At 40.8% G+C, this 26845-nt stretch overlaps 1 protein-coding gene across 2 annotated transcripts in view; it reads left to right on the top strand.

Annotated features, from left to right (window-relative positions):
- The first annotated feature begins 20303 nt into the window (after nt 1-20303).
- INPP5F (inositol polyphosphate-5-phosphatase F) overlaps nt 20304-26845 on the top strand; it is a 42400-nt gene continuing 35858 nt past the window's right edge. The window contains exon 1 of one of the 2 annotated variants that reach the window (XM_065638737.1): nt 20304-20530. In XM_065638737.1, coding sequence (XP_065494809.1) covers nt 20434-20530 — 97 coding nt within the window. In that variant the 5' untranslated portion in view covers nt 20304-20433. The remainder of the gene's footprint in view (nt 20531-26845) is intronic. The other variant, XM_065638735.1, reaches the window with a different exon arrangement.

Here is a 26845-nt window from a genome sequence, read left to right as displayed (position 1 = left end):
TAGGAAAGGCCTTGTCTCGGTGTCACTGTTCTCAGAATATCATGTGGCACTTTAAAAAATTGTTGCTGAAATAATAATAATAAAAAGCTGCTGGTGACTGGTGTATAGCTGCCGAAGAGGATAAAGATTAATCACGGTATGAGAAGGCTTTAATTTGCTAGGTTTTTAATCTCCCTCCTTAGATGTGCATGTATTGATATGTTTAAATATGCAAGTAACCAAATAAAAGACGTTACTGCATCATGAACTTAAACAAGATGTACACAAACATGAGGGTAAAATGGGTTTAGACCAAAGGAATAGTTACGGGCAGTAACTTCAGTGGTTTTGGTCCTGTCGTGTCCAAATAGTGAAATGCAGGTGTCTTAAGAACCTGAAATCTAAATCATTAGCTGTAAACGTTTAATATCAGATCAGTCTTTGGTTTTGCTACAAAAGCTAATATTTATCAGTAACACAATTTTTCTGACAGAGACAAATCCAGGCCTCTTGGGCCACTTGGGTAAAGGAGGCTTTTAGAAAAAGCTAATCTGAGCTCAGTAGTGCTGGATGTAGAATACAGTTTGAAGCCATAAGTTAACCATACAACAAATGATTTCCTGGAGCATTAACATAAATATTAGGACTCAAAGTCCAAAATTTGCTGGATATATATAGTATTGTCATTAACGAAATATTGACACAAACATTTTAGCAATAGATACAACAATCTTACTGGCACTTTCATCTTCTATTTATGTGAGTTAGGAGGATCTCATAATAGTACACAGGAGATCCAAATGACCTAGTCTGTTTAAACTCTTTTTCTCCTAAGACACAGCATTTACTTAAGGATAAATAGATGACACTAGGACACATTAGCGTTGCTTCACAAAGAGCCTTTTATACTGGATAATTTGGATTTCCTAGCTCTACATAAACAACACATTCACAGTATTGTATATGGTATCAGTCTACTCTCCCGTGAATGACTGTGCGAATGTGAATGGTCTGTCCGCTCTTTGTAATGCTAGATATTAATACAAATGTATGCCAGCCAATGTAATCCACAGCAAGAGTTATTTTAAGATGGGCAAGAAGCTGGTTACAAAGCAGTGGAATGTACCAATTCTCAACCAAATACCTTTCCAGAATTTATAAATGGGCAACTTTAAAACATAAAGAGCGTAAGAATTACAGGCTAGTTCAGTTGTTGCCTACCAGAATTTTCATCGCTGTCTCCAGAAGCTGGGAATCTGCACGGATGGAAGGAAGAGGTCCAGCCTTCAGTATCCATAGGCTCCTGCACCAGCAAACTGCATGGCAAGCAGAAGTACAGGATCACAGGTTAAACTTCAGTTTATGGAAAGAAAAGTGCATTTGCCACGCATATTTCAGAAAATAATGCCAAAGGGCACCGGTCTGTAAAGACACACTTCACGTTTCAGAATTAAACATTGAATATGGAGTTCTTTATCTCTGGTCCTTTACATTTGACATCTATCCAAGGCCTGTGCAGTATTCCGTGACGTGTTCCACAACAAAGAAAGAAATCACTATCAGAATTTTCACTAATTGATAACCTTGTTGGAAGTCTTGATAAAAAGGCTGGAGACTGAACAAGACCTGAAAATTAGCAACTTCTCTTAATGAGAAAGGTACCTTTTCTAGGAAAGAGGTGAGCAGGTAAGAACATGTAACAAACTTCCAAGTGTTGCTACTTCCATTACATCTCCTCAGTGGATAGAGGATCTGCCTGCAGGGCTGTTCAGCTGCCTTCACAAATACAATATTTTTTTTTTTTTAATGGGGGGTTATTTTAGTTTTAAAACAGTAGAAGAATTTAGCCAGAAAGGGGTACTGAACTTTGCCTTGCTTCGCTGGCTTCTGTGGCACCTGACAGTGAACAGATTAGATCTGCAAAATCATCTACATGGATTACGTGAAGCCCTGATTTATTGCTTTCCATCATTTGATGAACTTTGAGTTCCTATCCATGTCTGTCTTGTCAGGAAAGCTCAGCTCCTTCCATTTGCAGAAATGAGCAGTATCTGGAATAATTCTCTTGTGTGTTTGCACAGGGTTGGCAGGCAGATGATGTACGTTTTCTGCAGCCCATACAGTTCTGTGGCAAACAATGAGGGGTCAGTAGTCTTGTCTCTCCAAGTGCACAGCTCAGAGTGTAAAATCTGTTAGTAAGAGCCATAACATTAACCCAGTGGGCATTTTAATATTTTATTTAAATAAAATTGAGATTAAACCATGAAAAACCTAAAGCAGCATTGCTCAGGTTCCAAAAATACAGAGATTTTTACTTCCAAAGGATCGATGAAATGATAACGCATACTCCTAGTGAAGCATTTCAGCAGATGTTGGTGAATGCTTAGTCCCCAGGACTCTCGGCTCATCTCCATTCCTGCTCTCAAACTGCCTGTCCAAGTACCATGAAGCCTCTTTCATTCTCCTGGCCCATTACCGCTTAGGAAAGAGTGAGATAGAGCAGATTTGCATCTGAAGATTTAACAATTTAGAGAGCTTGGTCAAGAAAAAGTTAGTAGTTCAACTCTATCTCTCCAATTAAAGGTGATCTCGATCCTCAGCCATTAAATTCGAATGTTTATCAAAATTTCTGCATGCCTGCGTACCAGCTAGGAAGGCAGCTCTTAGGATGGAACGTGCCTGGAAGCGTGAGGGCAACTATGAAGGTAACTGTAATTCTATCCAAACCAGGCTTCTCTCCACCCAAAATACCGAAATCGTATGATTTACTTTAAAACTCTGGAATTTTGTACTTTTGAAACATGTAAGCATCTGCAATAGCTGCCAAAAGTGCACGGGAGCACTACCAACTTATGAATGGCCTTTGCTAAGTATTTTATTATTTTTTTAAGATTGTACAAAGAAAGAAAAAAATGCTGGCAGTGCATCCTGACAAAGAATAAATCTATATCAGAGATATTTTGTAATTCTTAACAGTAGTTACTTCAATATGCTACACTGTGGGAAAAAAAAGTATCAGGACTGAAATTTAACTGTATGGATTATTAGATTACACTGAATAAAGGATATAAGGTAGAAAGGGTTGTATAACAATATCATAAACAAATATTGCTGCCTAGAAACAGCAGGCATAGACACATTAAAATATTTAAGGTACCTTAAATATTAACTACCTAGCAACAAGTCCCTGATTACTCCAAGGAAAATATGCACTGCTAGGAAAGGCAGAAATCATAACAATCATTATTATTATTCTACTTTTTTTTTTACAGTAACAATTAGACACATCACTCCTGTTACAAAACATACAATTAAATGCACAGACGATCCCTGCCTTAAATAGTTTAGGCTTGACTACACTAAGAAGCAATGTATGGCTATGACATTACAGAATCTGTATTTGATAGGACTAGCTCTTTGCATCACTGGGTTCTAGCTCCTCCTCTACCTCTGATCTACAGTGTGACTGTACCAACTCACTTACGTCCACACTTTCCTAATTTGGTGCTTTCATTTATAATGGAGTTGTGCCGTAGCACAGGTAAACATAATCTGAAGCACGTTATGTGACATCATTTAACAAGAGAACCAGGGTAAGCTGTGAGTCTTACTTCCCGTGACATTGCTCATGTCACTCAATATTCCTGTATGTTACTCTCATAGTGACCTGCGTTTGGCAGCATGAGGAGCCCCCTGGGGTCACAGCTCGGCAGGGCTGTGTCTTCCTGCACCACCGCTGCGCGTTCCGAACGTATGAGCCCAAAGGCAGAATTGCCTGCTGCACCATTTGCAAAACAGCTGAAAGGGCTGTGATGGAAAATGGTTTCCAGTAATAGTTAAACAAACTTTCTAATCTTGCTTGTGTTCATTACAGCAGTGAATAAACATGTTGGCAGCAGGCTCACATGCAGTGGTGGCAGGCTCTAGTGATTTTTTTTAAGCTTAGAAAAGGTGTCAGGTTAATACAGGTTTGCAGGGTGTTGGAGGCCTTGGGTTCCTGCAGTTCTAGTTATAACAAACAACATTGACATGTCTAGCATTTTAAAAGCTGGGATACTTTCAGATTTGGCTTCCAAAGTAGGTTTTGTAGAACCCTATTTGCACATGACATTCTCAAGCTTCACATAAAACCAATAACCGTTTGCAGTCTGGGATCTACATGAAGACAGGAATCCCCTAGCAGAGGGATTAGAGTTTGGTTTACAGTCTATAAACCAAAAATAAAGCCATTGGCTCATTTCTGCACTTCTTTATTCCATAACCACAACACCAATCCTCATTGCAAAATTTAACTCTACTAACAATCCTAATCCATCGGTCTCTACCTGCCTCAAAAGAAATACAAACCTGCAGACTCTGGTAAAACAAGCCTTGACTGTTTCCAGCAGCACTCCAAGCAAATTACTCTAGAATGTCTTAATTCTGTTAAAATAAAACGTGTGTTCTCAGATTTTTAAAAGGAGGTATAAAGCATTTATTTTTGTAATTGATTCAGATTTTGTATCATCCACGCTCCTTCATCTAGAGCAGGGGTGTCAAACTCATTTTTACCGGGGGTCACATCAGCCTCGCAGTTGCCTTCAAAGGGCCAAATGTAATTTTAGGACTGTATAACTGTAACTACAGCTAACATTTATCGAGTCCTAAAATTATGTTCAGCCCTTCGAAGGCAACCGTCAGACTGATATGGCCCCTGGTTAAAATGAGTTTGACACCTCTGCTCTAGAGGGTGAAATTCTCTCAGTGTCGGTGCTATTTTTGCTTTTTGTCCAGAAGTTTTCCATTGGGAACTCTGCATGAGTCTCCAGTAGTTGTTGCCAGAACCTGATCCACCAGAGTAATCCACTCCTGATGCATCCTTTCCTGTGACACTCCTCTCACACAGGGGCAGCAAAGCTTTGTGTGCTCCGGATTTTCCCTGTTCTCCCTGGTGAATTTTCTGCCTTCAAGATTGCACAGCAGAAGCTTCCCTTTGTTGCCAGAAGTTGGAACAGAATCTGAGTGCATTTATGTAAACAATGGAGGAAGAGCAATTTTTGTGTTAGTTCACGTGGACATTTCAGGTGTGATTCAAGCAGGTTATGTGCAGAAGACACGTTTTGTCAAAGCCAAGCTCTGAGAATCTTTCTATTTAAAATCTAAAAAACTGAAGTTATTGGGCTTGAGCCAAGAAACATATTTCTAACTAACTTTATTTGCTACGTGCTGCTCTGATAAAAGCAAAATCCAATCACTGGAAGAAACTAATAATGTCAGTAAATAGTAATTTAGCATTCATCACACAGCAGCCATTACGTAAAGAAAATTGGCTATCATAGCATTATTATTAAAACCAGCAAATACTGTGTAATTTTGTACCATGACAAAACTATGAGGTGTACCTGAGGAAGGGCCACGTCATGCAGTTGCACGACTGCAAGCGGAAAATACGGCCCAGTTGTTCATTCCGGCCGACTGTCGCCATTATACGCGTTTCTGAGCTCCATGTATGACGTCAACGGCACCGTGACGTCGCACTGGGGACGAACACGGTTCCCAGCGACCAGCAGAGGGCGGCGGAGCCCAAGGATGGAGCCGGACCCGCCGCCTCCGGAGCACCCGGAGCGAACCCGACGCGAACCCGACGCGAACCCGACGCGAACCCGACGCGAACCCGGCGCTCCTGCCCGGGCCCTTCCTTGGAAATCAGGGGCTTGTGGGGGGCGGAATGTAAGGGCTCGGCATCTCCTAAAGCAGCCTTTTTAAAGTGTGCTTGGAATTAAGCACTGAGAGTTGAGTGCGGAATGATGAGCGGGGAGAAGGTGACGAGCGATTTGTGCCACAGCAGCTCGTGGCTCACGTTGCAGAAACCCACCAGCAGTCCCTGGATTGACTGTGGGTTTGTTTTTTTCCCTTACAATATCTACTGTCATTATAGAAAAAAAATCATATGAAAGAAATTAAACTCCTTAATTTCCTTGGTCTCTTCTCCCAAGTAGCGATAGGATGAGAGGAAATGGCCTCAAGTTGCACCATGGGAGGTTTAGATTGGGTATTAGGAAAAAAATTCTTCCCGGAAAGGGTTGTCAGGCATGGGAACAGGCTGCTCAGGGCAGTGGTGGAGTCACCATTCCTGGAGGGGTCTAAAAGGTGTTTAGACGAGGTTCTTAGGGACATGGGTTAGTGCTAGAGTCAGGTTATGGTTGGACTCAGTGATCCTGAGGGTCTCTTCCAACTCAAATGATTCTATGATTCTATGATTCTATTCTATGATTCTATTCTATGATTCTATTCCTTGATTTTATCCAAGTCCACTACAGCGCTAAGAAATACAGGTTCTTGTTCTAACTTAGTGATTTTATATGAATATATGAATATGATATGAAAAACTCCCACTTGAGACCAGCACAAGAAACAGGGACAGTCACTTTGGTAGGCACTTCTGTGCTAGAGCAGGTAATGCTTATTATCAGTCTTATGGAACATAAGCATCACTTTCAGCTCAGTACAGGTGGTGTTTTAAGGAATGTAGGCTAGCAAGAGACAGCTGAAACCCTTCAAACCTCAAAACTACAAAATAGGAGCAGGAGTTAAGTAATTCCAATATGTTGAATTGGAGTGATTTTTCCCTATAAGGCACTGTGGAGCTGTACTCTGAGGCTTCTGAGGACCAGCGAAATATAACATTTCAGCCCTGCTTTTTAATAAAGTGCTGCTTCAAGTGGAAGGTTGGACTAATGATCTTCAGAGGTCCCTTCTGACCAGCATTGGCATATCTACATTTTGATTTCTGAAAGAGTCATTTTAAAAAACCCAAGATACCAAAATCACAATCAATTGCTCAGTAAACATTTGGGTTTTTTGTTGAGGGTGCTATTTCTCAAAGCCAGGCCAGGCCAGGATTCATATAAGCCACTTTTTCCCTGAGACAGAATGATTGCGTATCCTATTTTAGAGTGACTTAGGTCAGCAACGAAAGCTGCCAAGAAGTCACAATCATCTGACTCCAAGGGTTGGGCCACTCCTCTTGATATGATAGCTGATGCAACCTTCTCTTGAACAAACTGAACTGTAAGAAGAGGACATGTAAAGCACAGAGCAAAAACTGCTCTTTGCATAATGGAGTACCGTCCAGAGAAATTAATCCTATTACCACAATAGCTGGGGATTATTTTTTACCCAAGTTCCATCCCAGGGAACTTTGAATGCTCTTATGTGTACTTATCTAGTATTTTAATTATATGATTCCAAAGTACTTTCCAGTCATAAAATACTCCACTAGGAGAGGCCATATGCCTATTATTCCAGCTTACAAGTAGCACAGTAAATTATTTGCAGTATCAGTAGTATAAGCCAGCCGTGTTGATTCCCAGTCCTTCCAGAATCTTTTTCCCATAGGCATTATACTGCTGTGGCAGGACATAATTTTTTATTTTATCTTCCATAAGCTGAATCCAAATACATCAAACAAAGCTGAAGGATACATGGCTACTTAATGCAACATACTCTAACTGAGAATCAAATCTCTGACCACGCCTGGTTTTGTTAGTGTTAAATTGCATTTGCCTGTGGATGCTGTGTTTGATTGAGAGTAGGGTAGTGGCATCTATTTTAAAGACTGATATAAAATTTAAATAGAGAGTTTGTATTTACCTTTTTCACTATAATTAACATTGAGGCTTGAGGCAAATCAAATCAGCCAAAAAGAACAACTGCATGCATAATGCATGAGTTGGTCTCAGAAACCTTGTTTCAAACATTTAGTTAAGCAGGAAAGTTATTTGAGGACTTGCACATGTTTGTTTTCTCTTTTTGGGGAGTTGAGTTTTTTTGGCACATTCAGAGATACCGCTTCTCTAAAGAGCAAGCATGGCTGAGTGGGGAAAAATGGAATGCCAGCCTTTTTTCGCTCTTTTTCCCTGTTCTCTATGTGAACCTTTTTCTTTACATTGCTTATTCACTGCTTTTTTTGGAAAACATTGAAAAAATATCCCTCAGGTTTTAAGGTACATTTGTAGAATGGACGTCTAGAAAGAAAGCATTGGTAAACAGCACAGAAAGAAACAAAACTCTAGTGAAGAAGGTATTTTTCCTTGATTAAAACAATTAATTGGGAGGCTATAGCCCAAGCTTTCTGACAAAGTATCTCCAGCCTTAAGGAAGTACTAGAATCCATTGCCCTGAAATTTGAAAATCCTACCCTTTCTCGGGTGGATCTGGATGCTTAAGTGCAATTTGCACATTATTTATAATGAGGCAGGTATCAATTAAATAACCTCATAAGACCTGAGCACAGGACATGACACTAAGGGCATCATTCTGAAGACTCAGAACCTAACTGGAAGAAACACAACAAGTGAAAGGGATGAATGTTACCTTTTCTGGTTAGCTAGCAAGTATTTGCAGTTCTGTGGTGTTGCTACGCTTTGACAGCAGCTTCTGCTACTACTTGATAGATATACGCACAAAAGAAGAAAGACAGAAAGGAATAGATGAAAAGAAGGTTAAGGAAATGTGGAGAAGGGTAAAGAGACTAAGATTCAAAAGAATAAGATTGCAACAAACCATCATAGATTGTGAATAGGAAGAGATCACTTTAGTTAATTCCTGTCTTGCCCAACAGTTCCTTAAAAAACACTAGTGGTGGGTGTTGCCCAGGTAATTTCAGTGAGCAGTCTATTCCCCTGCTTATTTATCCAAATTCTTTGTCACTGTCTAATCTAACTCATTCTTCCTGCAGTTATGCTCACTACTTTGTTTCTTATCTAGGATAAGACCTGGGATTGTCTAGCCTCAAAAAGAAAAGGCTCAGGGGGGATCTTATCAATGTGTATAAATGCCTGATGGAAGAAAAGATGGGGCCAGGCTCTTCTCAGTATTATCCAGTGACAGGACAGGAAATGGGCACAAAATGAAATACAGGAAATTCCACTTAAAGTTACGAAAAAACTTTCATTGTGAGGGTGGTCGAACACTGGCACAGGTCGCCCAGAGCAGCTGTGGAGTCACCATCTTTGGAGATACTCAAAACCCCACTGGACATGGTCTTGGGCAACCTGCTCTAGCTGACCCGCAGTGACCCTGGGTGCTGGGCCACAGGTACCTTTCAACATCAACCATTCTGTGATTCAGTGACAGGGAGCAAAGAAACCAGTTATTCCTGACCTCTTTCCAGCCATTTCGATATGTTTCAAGACTGTTTCCCATGAGAAACTAGTCTAAAGAATACTAGTTCTGCAAATCATAGATCACAGCTTCTAAAATTCAGAACATCCCTGATTTCTTTTGGCTCATTTTCAGCTGATAATTCTTGAAGCGGTTGTATCAAACTGAATATAGTATTCTCACTGAGGTCTTACTCATAGTAGAGTAAAAGGATTACTGCATAGGTCTTACGTATAATGCTCCTGTGTATTCATTTTAGTACAATTGGATTTTTTTTACGTTTTTGTTAGTGGTTGGTTGATCAATTTATGATCTAGGATTACCCCAGATCTTCCAATTAACCAGCTGTTCCTGAGCTTGTATTTATACAGATGATCATTCTTCTTGGAAATACTTATTTTGCCAGTCATTTCATTCATTTCAGATAATTTATTCAACTTGCCACAATAATCTCGTAATGGAATCCTGATACCCAGTGGGCTTTCAGGCCCTCCTAGCTTGATAATTTATTAAGTGCACTGTTATTCTGTTATTTGAGACATCGCTATAGATACAGGATAATCCAGACTCGTGAGTTAACCCTGAGTAACCACTCCACAAGAGAAACTTCCCAACTATTTGGGACTATGGAGGTGTCCTAACTGGACGATATTTCATTAGATAATTATGAGAAAATCACAAGACACAGGATCAAAGGTCAGATAAAGTGCAGATACACACTATTGCCAGGACTGTTAGACTGTCATAAGAATAAAGGGTATTGATTCAATCTTAAATTTATTATGTTAGCTGATTCTTAACGCTTTGTTGTCTTGCAGGTACTTGAAAGTACATACTTTGACTGTTTTTTTCTATTCTTTTTTTCATTTAAGAAAAGGGTGTGATTGATCTCATATTCCCCGAGTCTTCCTTTTTTCCCCTTTTTAAAGCTCAGGATGGTGGCAGAGATTCATCGATATATATAAAGCTATAACCTCCCACTGGTTTCACAGACAACAAAAACCAATGGTAAAGTAGAAGCCCAAATACTCCTCTCTGGAGTCTCGCTCCTCTGTTAGTTTTCAAAGATCAGTACTTCCCTGTCCAAGGTTATCACGTCTCCACCTGGTCCTACCAGGCTGACGACATAGTGTAGACTCTTGCAATAACACATGCTTGTAATTTTTCCTTTCAATAATTACTCAGAGATAGATCTATTTCCTCCTACATTCTATATGGTGCAATGGTGTATATGGCAAGCTTATGATGCAATTATAAATGAAATGGTGCTTTGCAATTCTTTGTGTGTTTATTTCCCCAAACAGGTAATCGACTATTTATGTTTCTAGGATATTTAAAAACTGTTAATGAATGGATTTGATTTTCTCAGAAACATCTTCTAGTAAAGCTGAGTCATCTGTGTAGCTACATATCAGTCATAGTGTTATAGCTCTGATTTATCACACATAGTCATAGATCTACATACAAAGCTATTACAGATATGCAGTATATATTGCTCAAATATATGTATCTATTATATATGTTGTAACATAATTAAAATGTCAAAGTCAAAAGCATGTTAATAATTGCCAAGTGTTACATGTTGCTCCGATTGCACCTTGGCTTCTCACTGGCGTTCCCCTTCAGAAATCGAAAACCTGACTGACTCCGACGACAACACAGAACTTCCCTGATTTCTCTGAGGTATAGTCTTATATCATGGGGTTTTTTCTTATTATTTCCTAAAATATAGAGCTGGCTTTCATTTATCTGCATATAAATATGATTGTAATCTCTTTCACCATAGCAGTTTAAAACATTTTACATGTATCAATATAGTCAGGCTATAATACTTCTGCACAGTAGGAAAATCCTACCTTTAGTCATATATGTACCAGTGGGGTAGAGAGAGATTAAGTTATTTATCCAAGGTCAGGCAGACAGGACAAGGATTCAGATTTTCTAATTTTTAGATCTCTTTTTCAATCTCCTGTCTGTCTTCTTTCCCTGGGTTTTACAATGACCTACATATCACTGCACAAGAAATGCAAAGCCAGCAATGAACACTTTTAGCCTTTATATAGCAATGATCATCTATCCTAGTTATTCGAGTATAGAACTTACAATCTCACAGGAAAATAAAGTTATTTTAATCTTCTGGTTCAGCCCTTTGAGAGTCATAAGAATTCTAATTACTGGTACAGCACTTAACTGCACATCCAGAGCTTGAGGACTGCAAATTCTCTACATGACTTTTTTACTCACAAGCCACAGATGGAGGAAAAGCTGATAGTATTGTTTGACCTAAATTATTGCATAGCAGCTAGAGATTCTGCTCTCGGGAGAAAAGGATTCAGGGTTACTCTTAGAACTTCATACAGCCTTGCTCTTCTCTTAAATACTGATGTGTTTATCTGCAGTATAACTGAAGCTGCACATTGAGGTTCTGTAAACACGAGTTCTTTCAGAGAGCAGTGGGTGTGTATGTCAATAAGGTTTTATTATGGCTCTGTATGCCTATTAGAATAACTACACTAGCAGAGTTAAAAATAATCACCTCTTTAGCCAGCACATCTGTGCTAGTGAATGTGGTTGAGCTACACCAAGACTTACAGGAGACCTCTCGTGCTGTTCCAGCTCATATCATTTGGGAAGGTGATGCAACGGTCCCTGGAAAAGCTCCTTTGGATGGCACCCTCTGCATCTCATCACTGGGCTCTGCTGCTCTAGGTACAGATGAGCACATGAACTGGATTCCTTGCCGTCGAAACAAGACCAGAAGATGCACTCCAGGACTGCATCTAATGCGCTCCAGCTGCTAAAGGGTCTGTAGGACAAAACTAGATCTAATCTTAAATAAAGGTCCCGCAACGTGCAGAGTGCAGAAGCTGGATCCTCAGCGCCAGCTGTTTTGTTCTCCAAACAAACCCTTTCCTGTTGTCCCGCACTGCTTGCTGACGTAGGCATGGTTGGCATTAGTGCATTTCTAATATAGACATGATCTGATTCTGCATTGCTTGGCGATTGAGAATGAATTGCCAAGTAAGTGACGCTACGGTAAATCCTGACCCTAAAAAATCAGGCTGCTTCTGTCCAATAAGGGCTGGCTGAGTTTACTGTTACTCTGCTTACTGTTATTTGGAGTCCAGTTTCATAAACAGTTTTTTAGTAGTTTATTCTGCATCTGCATTAGCTCCCTGAATTCAGCTCACAACATGCTGCACACACACTTGTGACGGTGGAGCGCAGGCATGGTACAGGAATAGAAACACACAGCTGGGGAAGAGGAAATGATTATTTAAGATGGCTTTAGCACTGTTGTTGCTGAATGTCACAGCATGTCAAACCTTACTCTGAAAAGTTCCCTCTGGAACATATTCTGGGGTAAGAAAAGGAGAATTTGACCCTAAGTTAATTTATTGCATAGGTTTTTGCTGCAACTCTACAAGTACATATGCCATTTTAAAAGCATGTTAGTCACAATATAGAAAATGAAGCCAACCAGAGTGATAGAATATAAATATTTTGTATTAAAAATGTAACAACTGAACCAAGTACTACAGTATCTTTCCCATCACAACTTGGTAATGCTTAAATCTGGAGCGCTGAGACCACTGGCTTCCAGGCTGATCAATGATGTCACATTATCTCATGTTCCACCCCTTAAACATCTAATTCTCTTCTTGTTCCTTGTCTTCTGTAATGGTTCTAAACCTCTGGAACCTGAATAGACATTATGCTCTGGCTCCGAAGAGTCCCTAGCGCAGCGGGGGTCCTTATCCACAACTAGAGTTCTCCAGCATGACAGTACTGTAAACAACGCATAGGAATTAATAAATATTTTATAAAATAATAAGTGCCATGAGAAAGGGGAGCAAGAGGAAAGTGCTTAAAAGAAAAAAAGCCCAGGGAGGGTTAGGCTATTCCTGCGTTTACTTCCATGCCATCCAACTGACAGAGATTTTGTCACTGCATAGCTAATACATCTCTTTTTCATAGGGTAGCCAAAACCAGGGTGAAAAGTGACTAAAAGAAACATGTAATACTTCAGTACTTGGCAACTATTGCTATTCTTCAGGCTCTATTTGATGTTCAGCCTCAACAGTATTCACAGAACATAAAATCATATTATGTCAAGAATGAAATACATTTACTTTGCTATTTTTGCTATTTTACTGTCAAATCACCACAATACTAAGAAACTGAGTAGTCCTATTCACAAATAGAGACAGAAAGTATGATAAATCTCCAGCAAAAAGCTAGATTCAATGAACCATAATAACATGACGAATATAACTGGATGGTTTTTGTTTCTATAATATTAAAAACAAACAAACACAAAAAACCACCAAAAAACCACAAAAAAACCACACAAGGAAAATAAAGCAACTTCCAAGAAAGCTACTTACAAAATCGTTTCAAATTGGCTAAATGGTATCAGATAAAAATAGACTTAATTTTTTTTTTCTAAAAGACTTAAATTCCAATGATCCTTTTCGTTCTTTCTAAAAGTCTGGCTTTTGGTTTGAAATGTGAACCATTTTGCTCTTAAAAAACCCCCAACCTAAATTAAAAGCAAAGAACGGGAGGTAAGCTCTTCCGAAGGCTAATAAAGCCATTCAACTTGCTCAGATTGTTTTTATATCTTATTTTGCTGAATATATTCTGCTCAACTCCCCAGACACCGAGTTAAATGCTGTTTTGTAGCTAGAACCACCAACAAGACAAAGTTGTCTTCGAAACATTTCCACAAAAGCCCAGATTGTGACCTCATGCCACCCTAATAGAGACACGCATAGTTGTGAGGAAGCCTCTTTTAGAAACACCTCCACCGAACCTTTCTTTGATCAAATGTAGGTCTACAAAGGAAAGTCTCTTGTGAGGCAAATGCGCCAAAGCCTACACTTGGGAAAAATGAGTCTCTTGTGTAGATCTCCCTTGATGCTTTCTGGCAAATGGGATTAACGCTCAATCAGTCCTTAATCAAGGAAAAGACTGAAATGGGGCTGTGGAGCAAAATATAAAATCTACTCGGTGAAGGACTTTCTGTGTCTCAGCTGGTCTGCTCTCTACACTTACAAAGACACTGGAAAAGCAACATGCCTGATGATCAGATCAGGAATAGCAAGTAGAATCTGTTTTAAATTAGCTGCAAATTTTGTTACAATGGCCATGAAGTGCAGTCTGTCATTTACCTTGGAGAAATTACAAATTAAATACTATAAATAGTATTTTAACTGATAAAGGCAGACCAACCGCACAGTAAAGAAACTTTTCATGCATGATCGCACCAGTCTGCGAAGTGAAATTTGTGATTGTAGAATAAAAGAATCGCAGGCAGTCAAAACATTCTCATTTATTTTTGCAAATGGTCTCATTGATTTGATCTTAATGGTAAGCACAACAGTGGGAGATCAATACATTACCCATACGCCATGTAGTATATTGCAGATGTTAACCACGTACACATTGCTTTGAAGGGAAAATGTTATTGTTTTCCTGTGTGCTCAGTGAAGCTTGGTGAAGTCAATGGAAATATTCCCATTGGCAAGAAGAGGTTTTCATGGGGAAGGAGGAAATACCAGAGTCGCTCTTGCTTTAGAGATAACAACTGCAGCTGCCATGTGAAAAAGTTATTTCAGTGGAATGAAAGCTGAAAATAAAGTCAGGCAAAAACTTCTTATGCTGAACTGCTTTCTCTGTTCTTGAGAAAGTTTTCATTTTCTTGCCAAAAACTAATATTCATGCCAGTGGTTTTGTATTTTTCTGTTATAAAACACAACATACAAGTGTCTTTCAGGGCATTTAATATTGAAAGTACATTTACGGGTAATTGTAAAGTGTTCTGGTGGCAACTGTTGGCTGTTACAAACAAATCTCTTTTTTATCTGCTCTACTGCCAATCAGAAGAGCCTACTGTTTCACTTTTGTTCTGAGGAGGTACCTTCTCAGAGCAGGCTTTTCAGAGTGTCTGTTTAATGCATAATATAACCTCTCCGAAAAGCACACAAAAGCCTTTTCAAAAGAAAATATTTCAGAAGAGGAAAGTAACTCAAGAGCCCCTCTTCCATCATAGTTTATTAACCATCTCACACAGTTGGGGTGCTGTCAGGTTAGTAGATATGTGGTGAAGTAAGTAAATTAAAGAATCTGATTGGAATATTGTAGAAGCCCTTATCCATGATGTCATTTAAGACAGTAAGGGTACAGCATCATAGACTTATTATTCATATTCCTGTATTAGTAGGAACACATTAGAACCATCTGAGTTATGGGAACAGGCAAACCAGCTTGTCTTGTCTGCAAAAAAAACCAGGTTGCAAGAAAACTAGCAGGCATAACAGGAGGCCAGTCTGGCTGAATGGGGAAAACCTAACCCAGATCGATGCAAAAAGGGAGCACATGGAAAGCGCAAGTGGGTTGGGACTACCAAGGAGGAAAACAGGTGCATTGCCTGGGCACACAGGGATGCAAACAGGAAAGACAAAGCACAGCTAGGCTGAAAACTGGCAAGAAGTATGAACGGTAACAAGAAAATCTAAGTGCATTGCTGAGTGGGGTAGGCAACCCTGTGAAGAAGGACATTGAAAAGGCCAAGGCCATTTTTGTGTCAGACTTTACTGGAGGATCTGCTTTCAGGCCTCCCATTCCTCTGCACCTAATAGCAAAGTTGGGGTACAGAAGTCCTACCAGTGGTAGAAGCCTGAGTTAAGGATTACTTAAATAAGCTGACATACAAAATTTCCATGGGACCTGATGGGATGCATTCAGAAACTGGCTGGTGTCAATGCAAGGCTGCTTTTTATCACCTTTATCATATTTATCATAGCACTTGACACTCCTGTAAACAACTAGACTGAATATACCTTGAATAAACAATAAGGCAGCAAAAATTATTTCCACTCGTCGTCAGATAGCTAAATAAGTGATGGCTCACCCTGTCAGTCAAAAGCAAAGCAGAAAATGTCCAGACTATAGATTTTCCACCAACTGCACCTATGTTATCTCTGATAACAAAAGAGGAACGAGCTGACTAAAATATCATGCAGGCAAATAGGAGTGCTTCAAATGTTTTAAGTGTATTCACTACCAAAGAGCATTTTTCTGATGTTTGTCTGGAAACTACCAGGAGCAAAAGACAAACAAAAAAGTGTTCCACGACTTCTTAATCACAGACATTTAGGAATAAAGATCCTTACACTCTCTACAGTGTCATTTTCAAAACTGGTGTCATTCATCCCAGGAAAAATTGTGTATTTGTCCAATCTATGCAGTCAATCCAGACTATTGCTAAACCACGTCACTTCCCATTAATCAACATTTAAACTTGAAATCAAGCTGTGGGCAAACCGGTAATACTGAGAGTGTGCATGCATAACTGTCAGCCTACGCTATTCACAACAAATTACAAAAATGCAAAATTCCTTTTCCATTTTTTTTTCCCCTAACTAAAGCTGACAGGCTCAAAAAACACTGCCCAGCTGTGAAACTACAGAAACACACTGAATGTAAACAGAAAACTACCCAAGGGGAAAAACGTCCTGATCAAAGGGTGAACAAGGGCAAAACAAAGTCTGTCCTCAAATCCCTGCAAGGAGCTCTGTATTATTTTAATGACAACCTCATGCACTGCACTACAACACTGAACTATTTGGGAAACGCATGCAGAATGGAGATGATATTGCAAGTGGCAGTGATAAATATTTAGCAAATGATAGTGCAGACTGCCCAGAAACAGAGGAAAGAGATGGGAGGAAAAGTGAAGGGTTATGTTTTGATCCATTGAGATGTTCAGCTCTTAGTTTTAAACCAGAAAAGTTCTGAAGCACATGCTCATCTTAAAAAATGTTAATGTCCAATCAAACATATTTAATTTATACAACTAAAGTCATGCACACACTTAAATGCTTTTCTAGGCTGGATGCTCAGTACCTTCCAAAATCAAGCTTGTGCCCAATTTTTGAATGTTAACATTTAATAAGGAGATTTCTCAACTCTTGATGTCCTATACTCATATGTTTTGTAGCATAACTAATATATATATTTGAGTACACTAATGGAGAAATGTTGTATGGAAGAGATATCAGTCTTTTCAAAAAGTGGTTTTACAGTAGTGCTGTTCAGTCATAGGTAGTTTAATAATAATCGGTAAATTTTTTTATTTGTGTGATGAAGAGGCTAACCTCCCCCATAGTCCATCCCTCTCTGTCAGCAGAGACTTCAGTCCTTCCAGATAGTGTGTGAAGGAACCCTTGATTTAGCCTGCCAAAGGGAAGTGGAAACCTCTGGCAGGGGAGGGAAATTCCTAAAATGGATCTGCCACTGACAGAACAGACTCATTCTGGAAACCTCTGCCCTCTGCTGCCAGTTCCCCAGCCCCAGCTGGAGATTCCCACTCTCCTGTTGTGTGACAAATACCACGTCAACTGTTCATAGAGCCCTTCTGAGTGGGTGGAGTCTGTAGCAGGACATCTTTCTTACTGTCATTTTCATATTGATTATCATTTGTTCTTACAAGTCAGTATTAATCATCTCAGTTAAAAGTCTTTATGGGTTTTTCAGATAATTGATTCAATGTACATGTAAAAGTCAAATGCTTACATTTACACAATGAAATGAATGAATGGTGCCACTGAACAAGGTGTTTATTTGCACTGTCCAGAAAAAACAAACTATTTCAAGCAGGCAGGTGTATACAGCTGACAGCTAAAAGAGATTATTTCACCTACTTCTCAAAAATCTGCCTCATCTCCCATTTTAGCAAATCTCAGCTCAAAATAATTATCAAATTTTTTTATTCCTTAAGGCTTCACACATTTCCCTGTGAGAAGGAGAATGCTGCAGCTACTGCCGCTAAGATGTCTGCTGCCTGTGACTCATCATCTAACTAAACTACTGTCCCTCTGCCCTCCTCATAGAGCAAGGCAGGGAAAAGAGAGAGGAAAGGAGCAAAACTCAAGAATCTCTTCCAACTGTCAATTGGCAGCTTCCTTGCAGGGTCACACAGTGACTTCTCTCCAGGAGAAGCTGCAGCACAGATTTTACTGAACTGAGCACTTGAAAAACCTGAGGTTCTTGCTGCTCCTCACCCTTCCCTTTAGGCAGCTAAAACTGAAAAACAGACACGGCCTTTGGTTAGAGACACAAAACATTGCAGTCACAGCTCTGCTGTCCATTCATCCCACCTGAAATTTCACAAAGCCTTCTCTACTTGGGCTAGACTTCATTTTATGGCACTACAAATGAGTTGTCACTTACATGTGGGAAAACAGCACTATGTTCTGTCAGGAAACAAGCCGTCCCTGTACTTCATTTCTCTGTATGTTTGAAAATGTATCACATTGTGCTTATGGGAAAATCAAGAAACTAATTCAAAAGAGATACATTTATTAAGAGGCTGAGAAGCCATTTAAACCCTTCTCTTGCCCAGTACCTGCAGGCGTGATCTGAATTACCAGCATTCTGCCAATGGCATTGTCTGCTGCACACAAGAATTAGGCTACTCTGGAAGCTGTGGGGCATTCCCAAAGCACAGCATTTTCAAAATTGGGATCTGTAGCCAAGGAAGAACAGTGTGTCCTTTTGCATACCTGTCCAGGGAAAATGTTACGAGATACTAGCATCTATTATCAAATCAAGTTCAGTTCCATCCATATCATCCCTACATTATTTAAGTGTATTAAAAGAAAAAAGCGACAACATCAGAGGTCAGACCTTATATTTGAAAGAAAAATCTTAAACTGCATTAAAAATAATATAAAGCCCATTTAGAGACTTTTTTTTTTAAAAAATTGTTCATTGTCTTAAGAAAGAAGGGTAGGTGTAAATAAATAAAAAAATGAGAAATATCAGTTTTCCGGTACTATGTAAAACTACTTACTTAAATGTGCCATTAATTTCCAAGATACACTGAAGATGTTCTTTCAACAAATGCTCCCAGATGTCTGCATGTACGATGGGACACTTTTTGTCCATGTCCATTTCTACTTCAGTTTTATAGGGAGTGGGACTTCAGCTTCCGTAAACAAACAAGAGCTCTGGAAACCTGCGGACAACTGTCTGGTAAGGGTCTGTAGCAGTGATGAGTTTGCTCGTACTTTTTCCAGCATTGCCTGAAGAGAGAGGGTATAATTACCCTTGTATCAGGAGGTGTCCCTTTCTGTATAAATATTTAAAATCATAATGAGTCCCCACCGCGGCGCCTCAGCCCGGTTCCGTTCCCCGCTGTCTCTGTGGGGCTCCGGGCGCCTCCTTCCCCGGGGGGCGGCTGAGGGGACCGGGCTGAGGGGCTGGAGCACAAGTGTGATGGGAGCGGCCGAGGGAGCTGGGGGTTCATCCTGGAGAACAGGAGCTGAGGGGAGACCTTCTGATCTCCGAACTGCCTGAAAGGAGCTTGGAGCGTGGAGGGGGTTGGTCGCCGCTCCCAGGTAGCAAGTGACAGGATGAGAGGAAACGGCCTCAAGTTGTGCCAGGCAAGGTTTAGATTGGATATTAGGAAAAAATTCTCCACAGAAAGGGTTGTCAGGCATGGGAACAGGCTGCCCAGGGCAGTGGTGGAGTCACCATCCCTGGAGGGGTTTAAAAGACCTTTAGACGAGGCTCTTAGGGACATGGGTTAGTGCTAGAGTCAGGTTATGGTTGGACTCGATGATCCTGAGGGTCTCTTCCAACCAAAATAGTTCTATGATTCTATGCCCTAAGGGGTTAGTTGCCAGCTCCTCTCTCTCGGCATTTTAGGGCTCTGCAATGTTTTGAACTGCTCCACTTGGGGATAAAGCCCTTCGACCTTCTGGAGGAATCCACAGCAATAAATCCTTGCCAAGGCTTCAATAGTGTCCCAGTGCCCCACGCTCCATGAGCCCCTTCCTAGGAGTCTGACCACAGGCTTCCCCCGCTTTAGAGGAAACGCGTTTAGACCAGGTTCTTAGGGCCACGGTTTAGTGCTAGAGTCAGGCGCGGTTGGACCCGCTGAACCCCAGGGCCTCTTCCAGCCGAAACGACTCCGTGACTGACCCTGAGGGACGGGCGGGCGGCAGCGCCAGCCCCGCCCCTCGCGCGCAGCAAGCCCCGCCCACCGCGGCTGCCGCACCTTCAAGCGCGCGGCGGGGGCGCTGGCGGGCCGCGTCACGTGCGGGCGGCGGGGCCGGAACCCGAGCGCGTGCCCGGCTGAGGAAGCGCCGCGAGCCGCCGGGCGACCTGCGGCAGCGCGCGCCCCGGGAGCGCGCCCCGTCCCTCCCTCTTCCCTCCCTCTTCCGTGCGCGGGAGCGCCGGGAGCGCCCGGAGCGCCCCGCTCTGCCGCCCGCCCTCCGTCCCTGCCGGCGGCGTGCGAGCATGGAGCTGTTCCAAGCCAAGGACCACTACATCCTGCAGAGCGGCGAGCGGGCGCTGTGGTGCAGCCGGAGGGACGGCAGCCTGCAGCTGAGAGCCGGTGAGCCCCCCGCCGCCGCGGGGCCGGGGCGCCTCCCTGCCCGTTTCCTGCGCGGGGAAGGGACCCGCCCGCGGTGCCCTCGCCGTGCGGCGGCAATGGCCGGGGAAGGGCGGTGGCGGAGCTGGCGGGGAGCGCCCGGGGGGGGCTGGTCGGCCCGGGGGGGGGCTGGTCGGCCCGGGAGGGGCTGGTCGGCCCGGGGGGCTGAGCGCTCCGCGGGCTCCGCCGCCCCGGCCCGGGCGGCGCGGTCAGGCGTGCGCTGGCACTGGCGGCCCGGGGAGAAACGTCCCTTCCCGGGGCTGAGGGATCGGTTTGTCTGGCACGGGGCTGTTGCTCCTCTGCAAAAATGAAGTCGCGCTGCCCCCGCCAACTCCCCCGAGTAGTTTAATGTGTTGAGGTGCATCTGGTCGCCTTCACCGGAGCATCGTTAAATGGGAAAGGGCCATCTTGTGTTGGGTGTCAGCCTTATAGAATTGATGCTTGCCGGCGCTGGTGACAAATGGTGGTCGCGTCCTTGAACACATGTACTCCGTGGTCTCTTCTTTTAGGAGGAACCGAGCAGGTGTCTACGCTTGTAAATTGCTCTCAAATTGTTTTAGTGACTATAGACAGTGTAAGTGACTGTTAGGGACCCTACGTGTATTAATATGAGGCCGCGGACAAGGCAGTGGGAACAAACATTGTAGGTACAGTGAGTTGTGTTAATGGAAAGTTTGAGATAATGGTGATTGTAACATCCTATCTGAGAGATTAGTAAAGGCGGCTGCAAAACGGAATACCATCCTTAGAAATTAGCTTGCCTTGAGTAATGTATGTAGCTTAGATGTAAAGGACCATAGTGTACCTGCTTGTAAGTTAAAAATACTCTTGAATAGCTGGATGTTTCACCAAACGTGGTAGGCTGCACAGATGTTACCTATGGCTTTCAAAAAAACGGGATCCATGTTACGCTGAAAAAGCCAGTTAAGTGTGCATATGACCAGGCTGGCTGTCTGAGTACAGTACAATTCATCAGCTTTTTTTAAAAGGCTGGAAAAACTTTATATATAAACAGCAAATTCCATAGTTATCTGTGTTTATATAAATAACTTCCATACTGGCCTTTCCTGTGTTATGTTTTCATACTTGGCTCATGTTGTCAGTGCAACTGGTTTACATATCTTAGATAAAATTACAGTTTGTCTCAAGTTAAGTTGACTTATGCTTGTCCAGCAGCTTCACTTATGGTTGAAAGTCCGGTAATACTTTGATTTATAGATGACCTTACAAAATGCTTGATATTAAGCTAGCAAACGAAACTGCTGGTCATTGAAATGTATGTTTTTGCAGGGAAAAAAAATTCTTCAGTTTTAGATTTGTGATAGTTATAACCACCTGCATAGGCTCTTACTTGAACCAGAGTGATAAAAGCACAAACTAGTGAACTGTAGTTTTGGAAATTGGTGTTTGAAAGCTTTCGTTTTAAAAGCATCAGTCACTTGTTTTCATGTAGCCATTGCTGTGATTTGTTTGTTTTTAAATTTTTTTTTTCCCCTACTGCCCCTATCTGCAGTCCATTGACTTCACGGAGGCTTTGTCAGTGCCCAGCAGTTTGTCCTTAGCCTAGCTTTAAATTTTCAGCCAGTATACATGTGATCCCTATTGTGTGTGACCTGCAGATTAGTGAGAGGTAATATGATATTGAAGTCTCTTGGTTGGCTTGAAACTCTGGATTTAGTCCCTCTTTCCCATTTCATTGTGTTTGTAGTTTTGTTTTTCCAACCCTGTCTGTTGATGACCTTACTGAAAGTGGACTGTGACATGAAATACCTTAGTATGTTGAAAGAATCAGTTTTCTCACAAGAAGTATTTCTTGCATCAATAGCTCTTGCTCGTATTAAGACAAAGATGGATATCCTTAAGTTTACAATTTTATTACATTTGACCATTTATAATTGAGGCCACTGACCGGACATGAGCAGATGGATTACCGTGTGATGAGTCACTGCCATGTTAAAAAAAACCCAAAGTCATAACTTGTGTTCATTGACATGTTTAATAATCTGTCAAAAGGCTATAAGCTATGTGTCTCTACTTGTTTTTGGAGGCTTTGGTTTTATTCTGTCCCACAGAGGCTGCTCTGAGTTAATCTTTATACATTTGTGGATTGAAATAGATAATACTGGCAAACCTTGCAAAGTATTGCGTTATATGATAGGTCTGAATCTAAAGAGCTGATGCTGAGCTTTATAATACTCTCCTCCCTCAACTGTAAAGGCATGTTCAGAAATTTGCTAGTCTTGAAAGCTGTGTTTCTGACCTCTTTGAATAATGGAGAGAACAGCTTGAATTAAAAAGGCAAAAAACCTTGGTAAATATTTGCTATAAGCAAAGTCTGAGGTTGGCCCTAGTTTGAAGGATGTCAGCCTGTGTTTACAAGATGTTTCTGGTGTGTTTTTTCTCTGAAGTGAAAGCACTAATGAGTCACCTGCTGGAAATCCATGAATCACTGTGGCATCATAGATTTTGTTTGGAATTTAGCTGTGCACTTTTATTTTCAGCGTAGTGAAAAACCCTGTGTTGTTCAACCATGCTTTAAATATCTTATGTTAGGTCTTGATCAGGATTTCACTCTTGGTTTACTCTGTTTACACTCAGCTTGGCTGCTTCTCGCTGGTACTTCTACACAGATTGCAAACATTGTTTTATTGATGTTGTTGATATAAATGCTGTATTTATGTAGGCATGTGTATGCACATACAGAAAAGAGCAGAAGTATTGAAGACACTGAATTCTTTTCACCATTTTCTTATCAGCAGAAGAAGGAATGAGACTACTTTATGGGGTGAAACCTTCTATTATCATTGTGTGGGCCTTGATAGTAGTCTGGGCAGTAATGCCAGACTAAACAAGACTGGGAATATTTGAGTGTAGTAACACTTGTTCCCACCACCTTGGAGAGGAAAATCTACTAGATATTTTGAGAGATACACAGATTGGAATTATTTTAACACAACCTTTGGGGACTTCATGCTCTAAGACTCCATCACCTCTGCCTGTAAGAGTGTCTTACCTCTGGAGCTATAACTAGAGGCAAATAAGCATTTGTTTGTTTTAAATGCTTTAGGAAGTTAATCTTACTGTACTGATCTTCATCTGTTGAAAATGGTTGTGAATCAGCAACTGAAACAATGCCTCTTAGATATTTTCCTTTTAATGAGAGATATGTTACCAAACATTATTTTCAGAGTATCAGGGGAGAGGTTTCCGATGAGGTGTTCTCATCTGACGGTGTGAAATCTTCTCTGAATCACAAATCATAAGGCCATCTAATATTATAGGCATGTGTGCTTGCCTTACTCCTCAAAGATGTTACAGGAGTCATGTAGAAATTACTTGTCAGGATTCCTGAACTGTTCTTCATGATCGTAGACGGGAGGATACAGTGGTTCCTTTGTTTGAAGTATAGTGGCTGTAAATGTTCAAGTGAAGGCCTCGATCTAATGAATGTTTTAAGGAGCAGTAGATGTCTGGGTAAGTGTAAAGCTACAGAATAGTCCGGAGCATGGCTCTGAGTGGTGGTGGCCTGAGTGCCCATTCATGTTGCTGAATTAGATATTTCATATAAAACAGACTTCCTGAATTTCTGTAGTTTGTATTGGAAACTGCCTATATATTCTGGAAAATATTCCAGAGGAGGTAGTTGTAGCTTTAGAAAACTTCTCTCCATATTTCAAGTTACTTCATAAGGGACCTCAAGCTGTGTTTTGACACTTTTCTAGCTGCGGTGGTTATGAACTGTTTCTCACCCTTGCCTGCTCGTTCTGGTCCCCCTTCCCCATGCCCGTTCTTAGCTGTCAGTACAACATACTTGTGGCGTATGTGACAAACAAGATGTCAGAACTGATCTGTATCATCTGCAACCCAGCAAGAATAGATGCTTAAAAAAATCCTGAGTAGTTCGTTCACTGTTGCTGCTTGTTCCTTCTCACAAAAGAGGAGGAGAGAGGACTAGGGGAGAGGGCTGGGCTGCTGTACGTCCTTCATCTGATCGAATATTACCTACATCTGTCGATTTTTGTAGCTTCTGAATGTGAAGTGAGATCTTCAAATGTATTTGCCAGAGATAATTTTATGCTTTCGTTAAATAAGATCTACTTTGTAATTCCATCCATGATTCTTTTTAGAGCATAGTAAACCTAAAACTGAGACTTACATAGGTTGATGGTATGCTACATCCTAATCTGGTGAGACTTAAATCTAGAGGTGAGATGTTGTTTCTTTATTTTCCTGTTGGGTCTCAGTAGCAGAAAAGTTGAATATAACAAGACTGTTACTGTCTGGTGTGTTTTTTTCCTTCCCCTTTTCCTTATATGAAGAGGTGTAGAAATGCCAAACCTGTCCCAACTCAGATGCATTGGTGTCCTGGAACGCCTGCCCATACTGAAATGACTTTAGGTTTTAAATAAATACATGAGAAACCTCTTAAGCTTGATATACTGTGTGTGGTGTGGGGTGTTTTTTTGTGATCTGAAGTTTTCTTGCTTGGTGAAGAAAAAAACCTTTTTTTGTTTTTTGGGTGCCAGAATTAAAATGAATCTGTAATTCAGGTGGATTTTTGTGGCTAGTATTTTGCTGTCAGAGGTTAGACTCATCTTTGATCTCTAATGGGTTAGTATTAAATAAATAGTAGTTAGTAGGAAATTATAGACTAACTGCAACTAAAATATTTAGTACAGAAGGCACTGACAGGTAGCAGCCTTTCAATTAGGAAAGATCTACATCTATAGCAAAGGCTTGTGGTTTTTCAATCTATCAATACTGTTCTTATTATTAGGTTCTTTCACAGTTTAACAGTGTGGGCTATATTTCAACTCTCCGTGTAAGGAAACATTGAAACTTTAAGTGACTTAAGTTTTAAACTGTCTGAATGGTAGTAAAAGGTTACCATTTATTTGATATGCCACTTATGTACTTTCAAAACAACTATTGTAGATTAGAATGTGATTTTTTTTTTATAGTCATTAAAAGCATACAGCAGAGAGATCTTATGTATCTCAAGTTATGTCCCAGAAAGAATAGTTAATGCTGTAGCTTCTGAAGCTGAAAGGCTTTTTAAGACACTTACCTGAAGGTTTTAGGTGACTTCAGGAGGTGATTGGGTGGGCAGTGAGGCTTTTGCTGGTAATGAAATAGTGAGACTGACAACAGGAAAACACTTTCTCTTGCTTTTCCTCCAAAGTGCTTGTGCTGCAACAGGAGCCCTGAGATGTCCAGGGACGCTGCATTAACTTTCACTAAATATTCCCCTCAAACTGTGAGACTTTTCAGATGGTGGTTTAGAATTTTCTGCAGTGCAATATCAAGCAGGTCTCAAATATAGCTTAATGAATCATTGAATGTGTTTCAGAAACTCATTCTGTTAGAGTTGTGTATTGAGACTCAGGGCTCAATTGGGCAGACTGTACTTTTTCCCCCTCAAATGTCTCAAAGATTTGAGACCACTGACAAAAGCTTTTTTTGTGAGTGTTTAGAGTTTTCATGATGAATGTCATAAAGAACACGAATTTTTAATATGTAGAAGTTTTTAGAGAGTAATATACAGATTTAGTAACTCAAAACTTGCTATAAACTTGTGATTTTAAAAAAGTAGTTCTGTTCATTGAATGTTCTGGATTCGTTATAAAAATGCAATGGTTATTCTAACTGAGAAATTCACATGCACAACTGAACTAATATTTCTTGAAAACACTATCCTGGTATGGTAACCTAACTTGGTCTAGGATGGTTTAACTCTTTGTTATTACTTGTTGTTTGTTTAAACAACAAAACTTTCCCCAGTTTATTTTCAGTTGTGATTTGGCGAAATCACTTACCCTTTCAAGAATCATTAGCAGAAATTCCAGCCAGGAAATAACTTATCGTGAGATAGAATATGGAAGTCGAGCCCATCAAGGAGGAGAGTGCCCATGAGTATGTGCAGGTTTCTCTTCCCCCTCCATCCGTTTAAACCTTTTGTGAAGTGCTCTGATTCCTGCCTCTGGAGTTAATGCTTCCAGATGATGGTCTTCAGTTCTATCAGCCGATCATGTTCTGATTATATTCTTATCTGTTAAAATCATTGCATTTCTCATGTTTTCATAGGAAACAATAGGAACAGAATATAAAGAGGAGAAGAAGTTGGACAAATTTCTACAGGAGAAATTTGGAAATAGTGTAAAAGCCTTTTTTATGAAAGCTCTGGTTTAGTAAATGGCAATATTAATACTCAACAATCAGTTGTATATTCTCGTTCCAAACATCTTTAATTCCTCTCCAATAAAAACTGGGAGAAGATTT

This window comes from Caloenas nicobarica, chromosome 7 (genome assembly GCF_036013445.1).
Source record: "Caloenas nicobarica isolate bCalNic1 chromosome 7, bCalNic1.hap1, whole genome shotgun sequence".
Taxonomy (NCBI): Eukaryota; Metazoa; Chordata; class Aves; order Columbiformes; family Columbidae; genus Caloenas; species Caloenas nicobarica.
The sequence above is the reverse complement of the archived record's forward strand: the minus strand, read 5'-3'. Positions and strand labels throughout refer to the sequence as shown.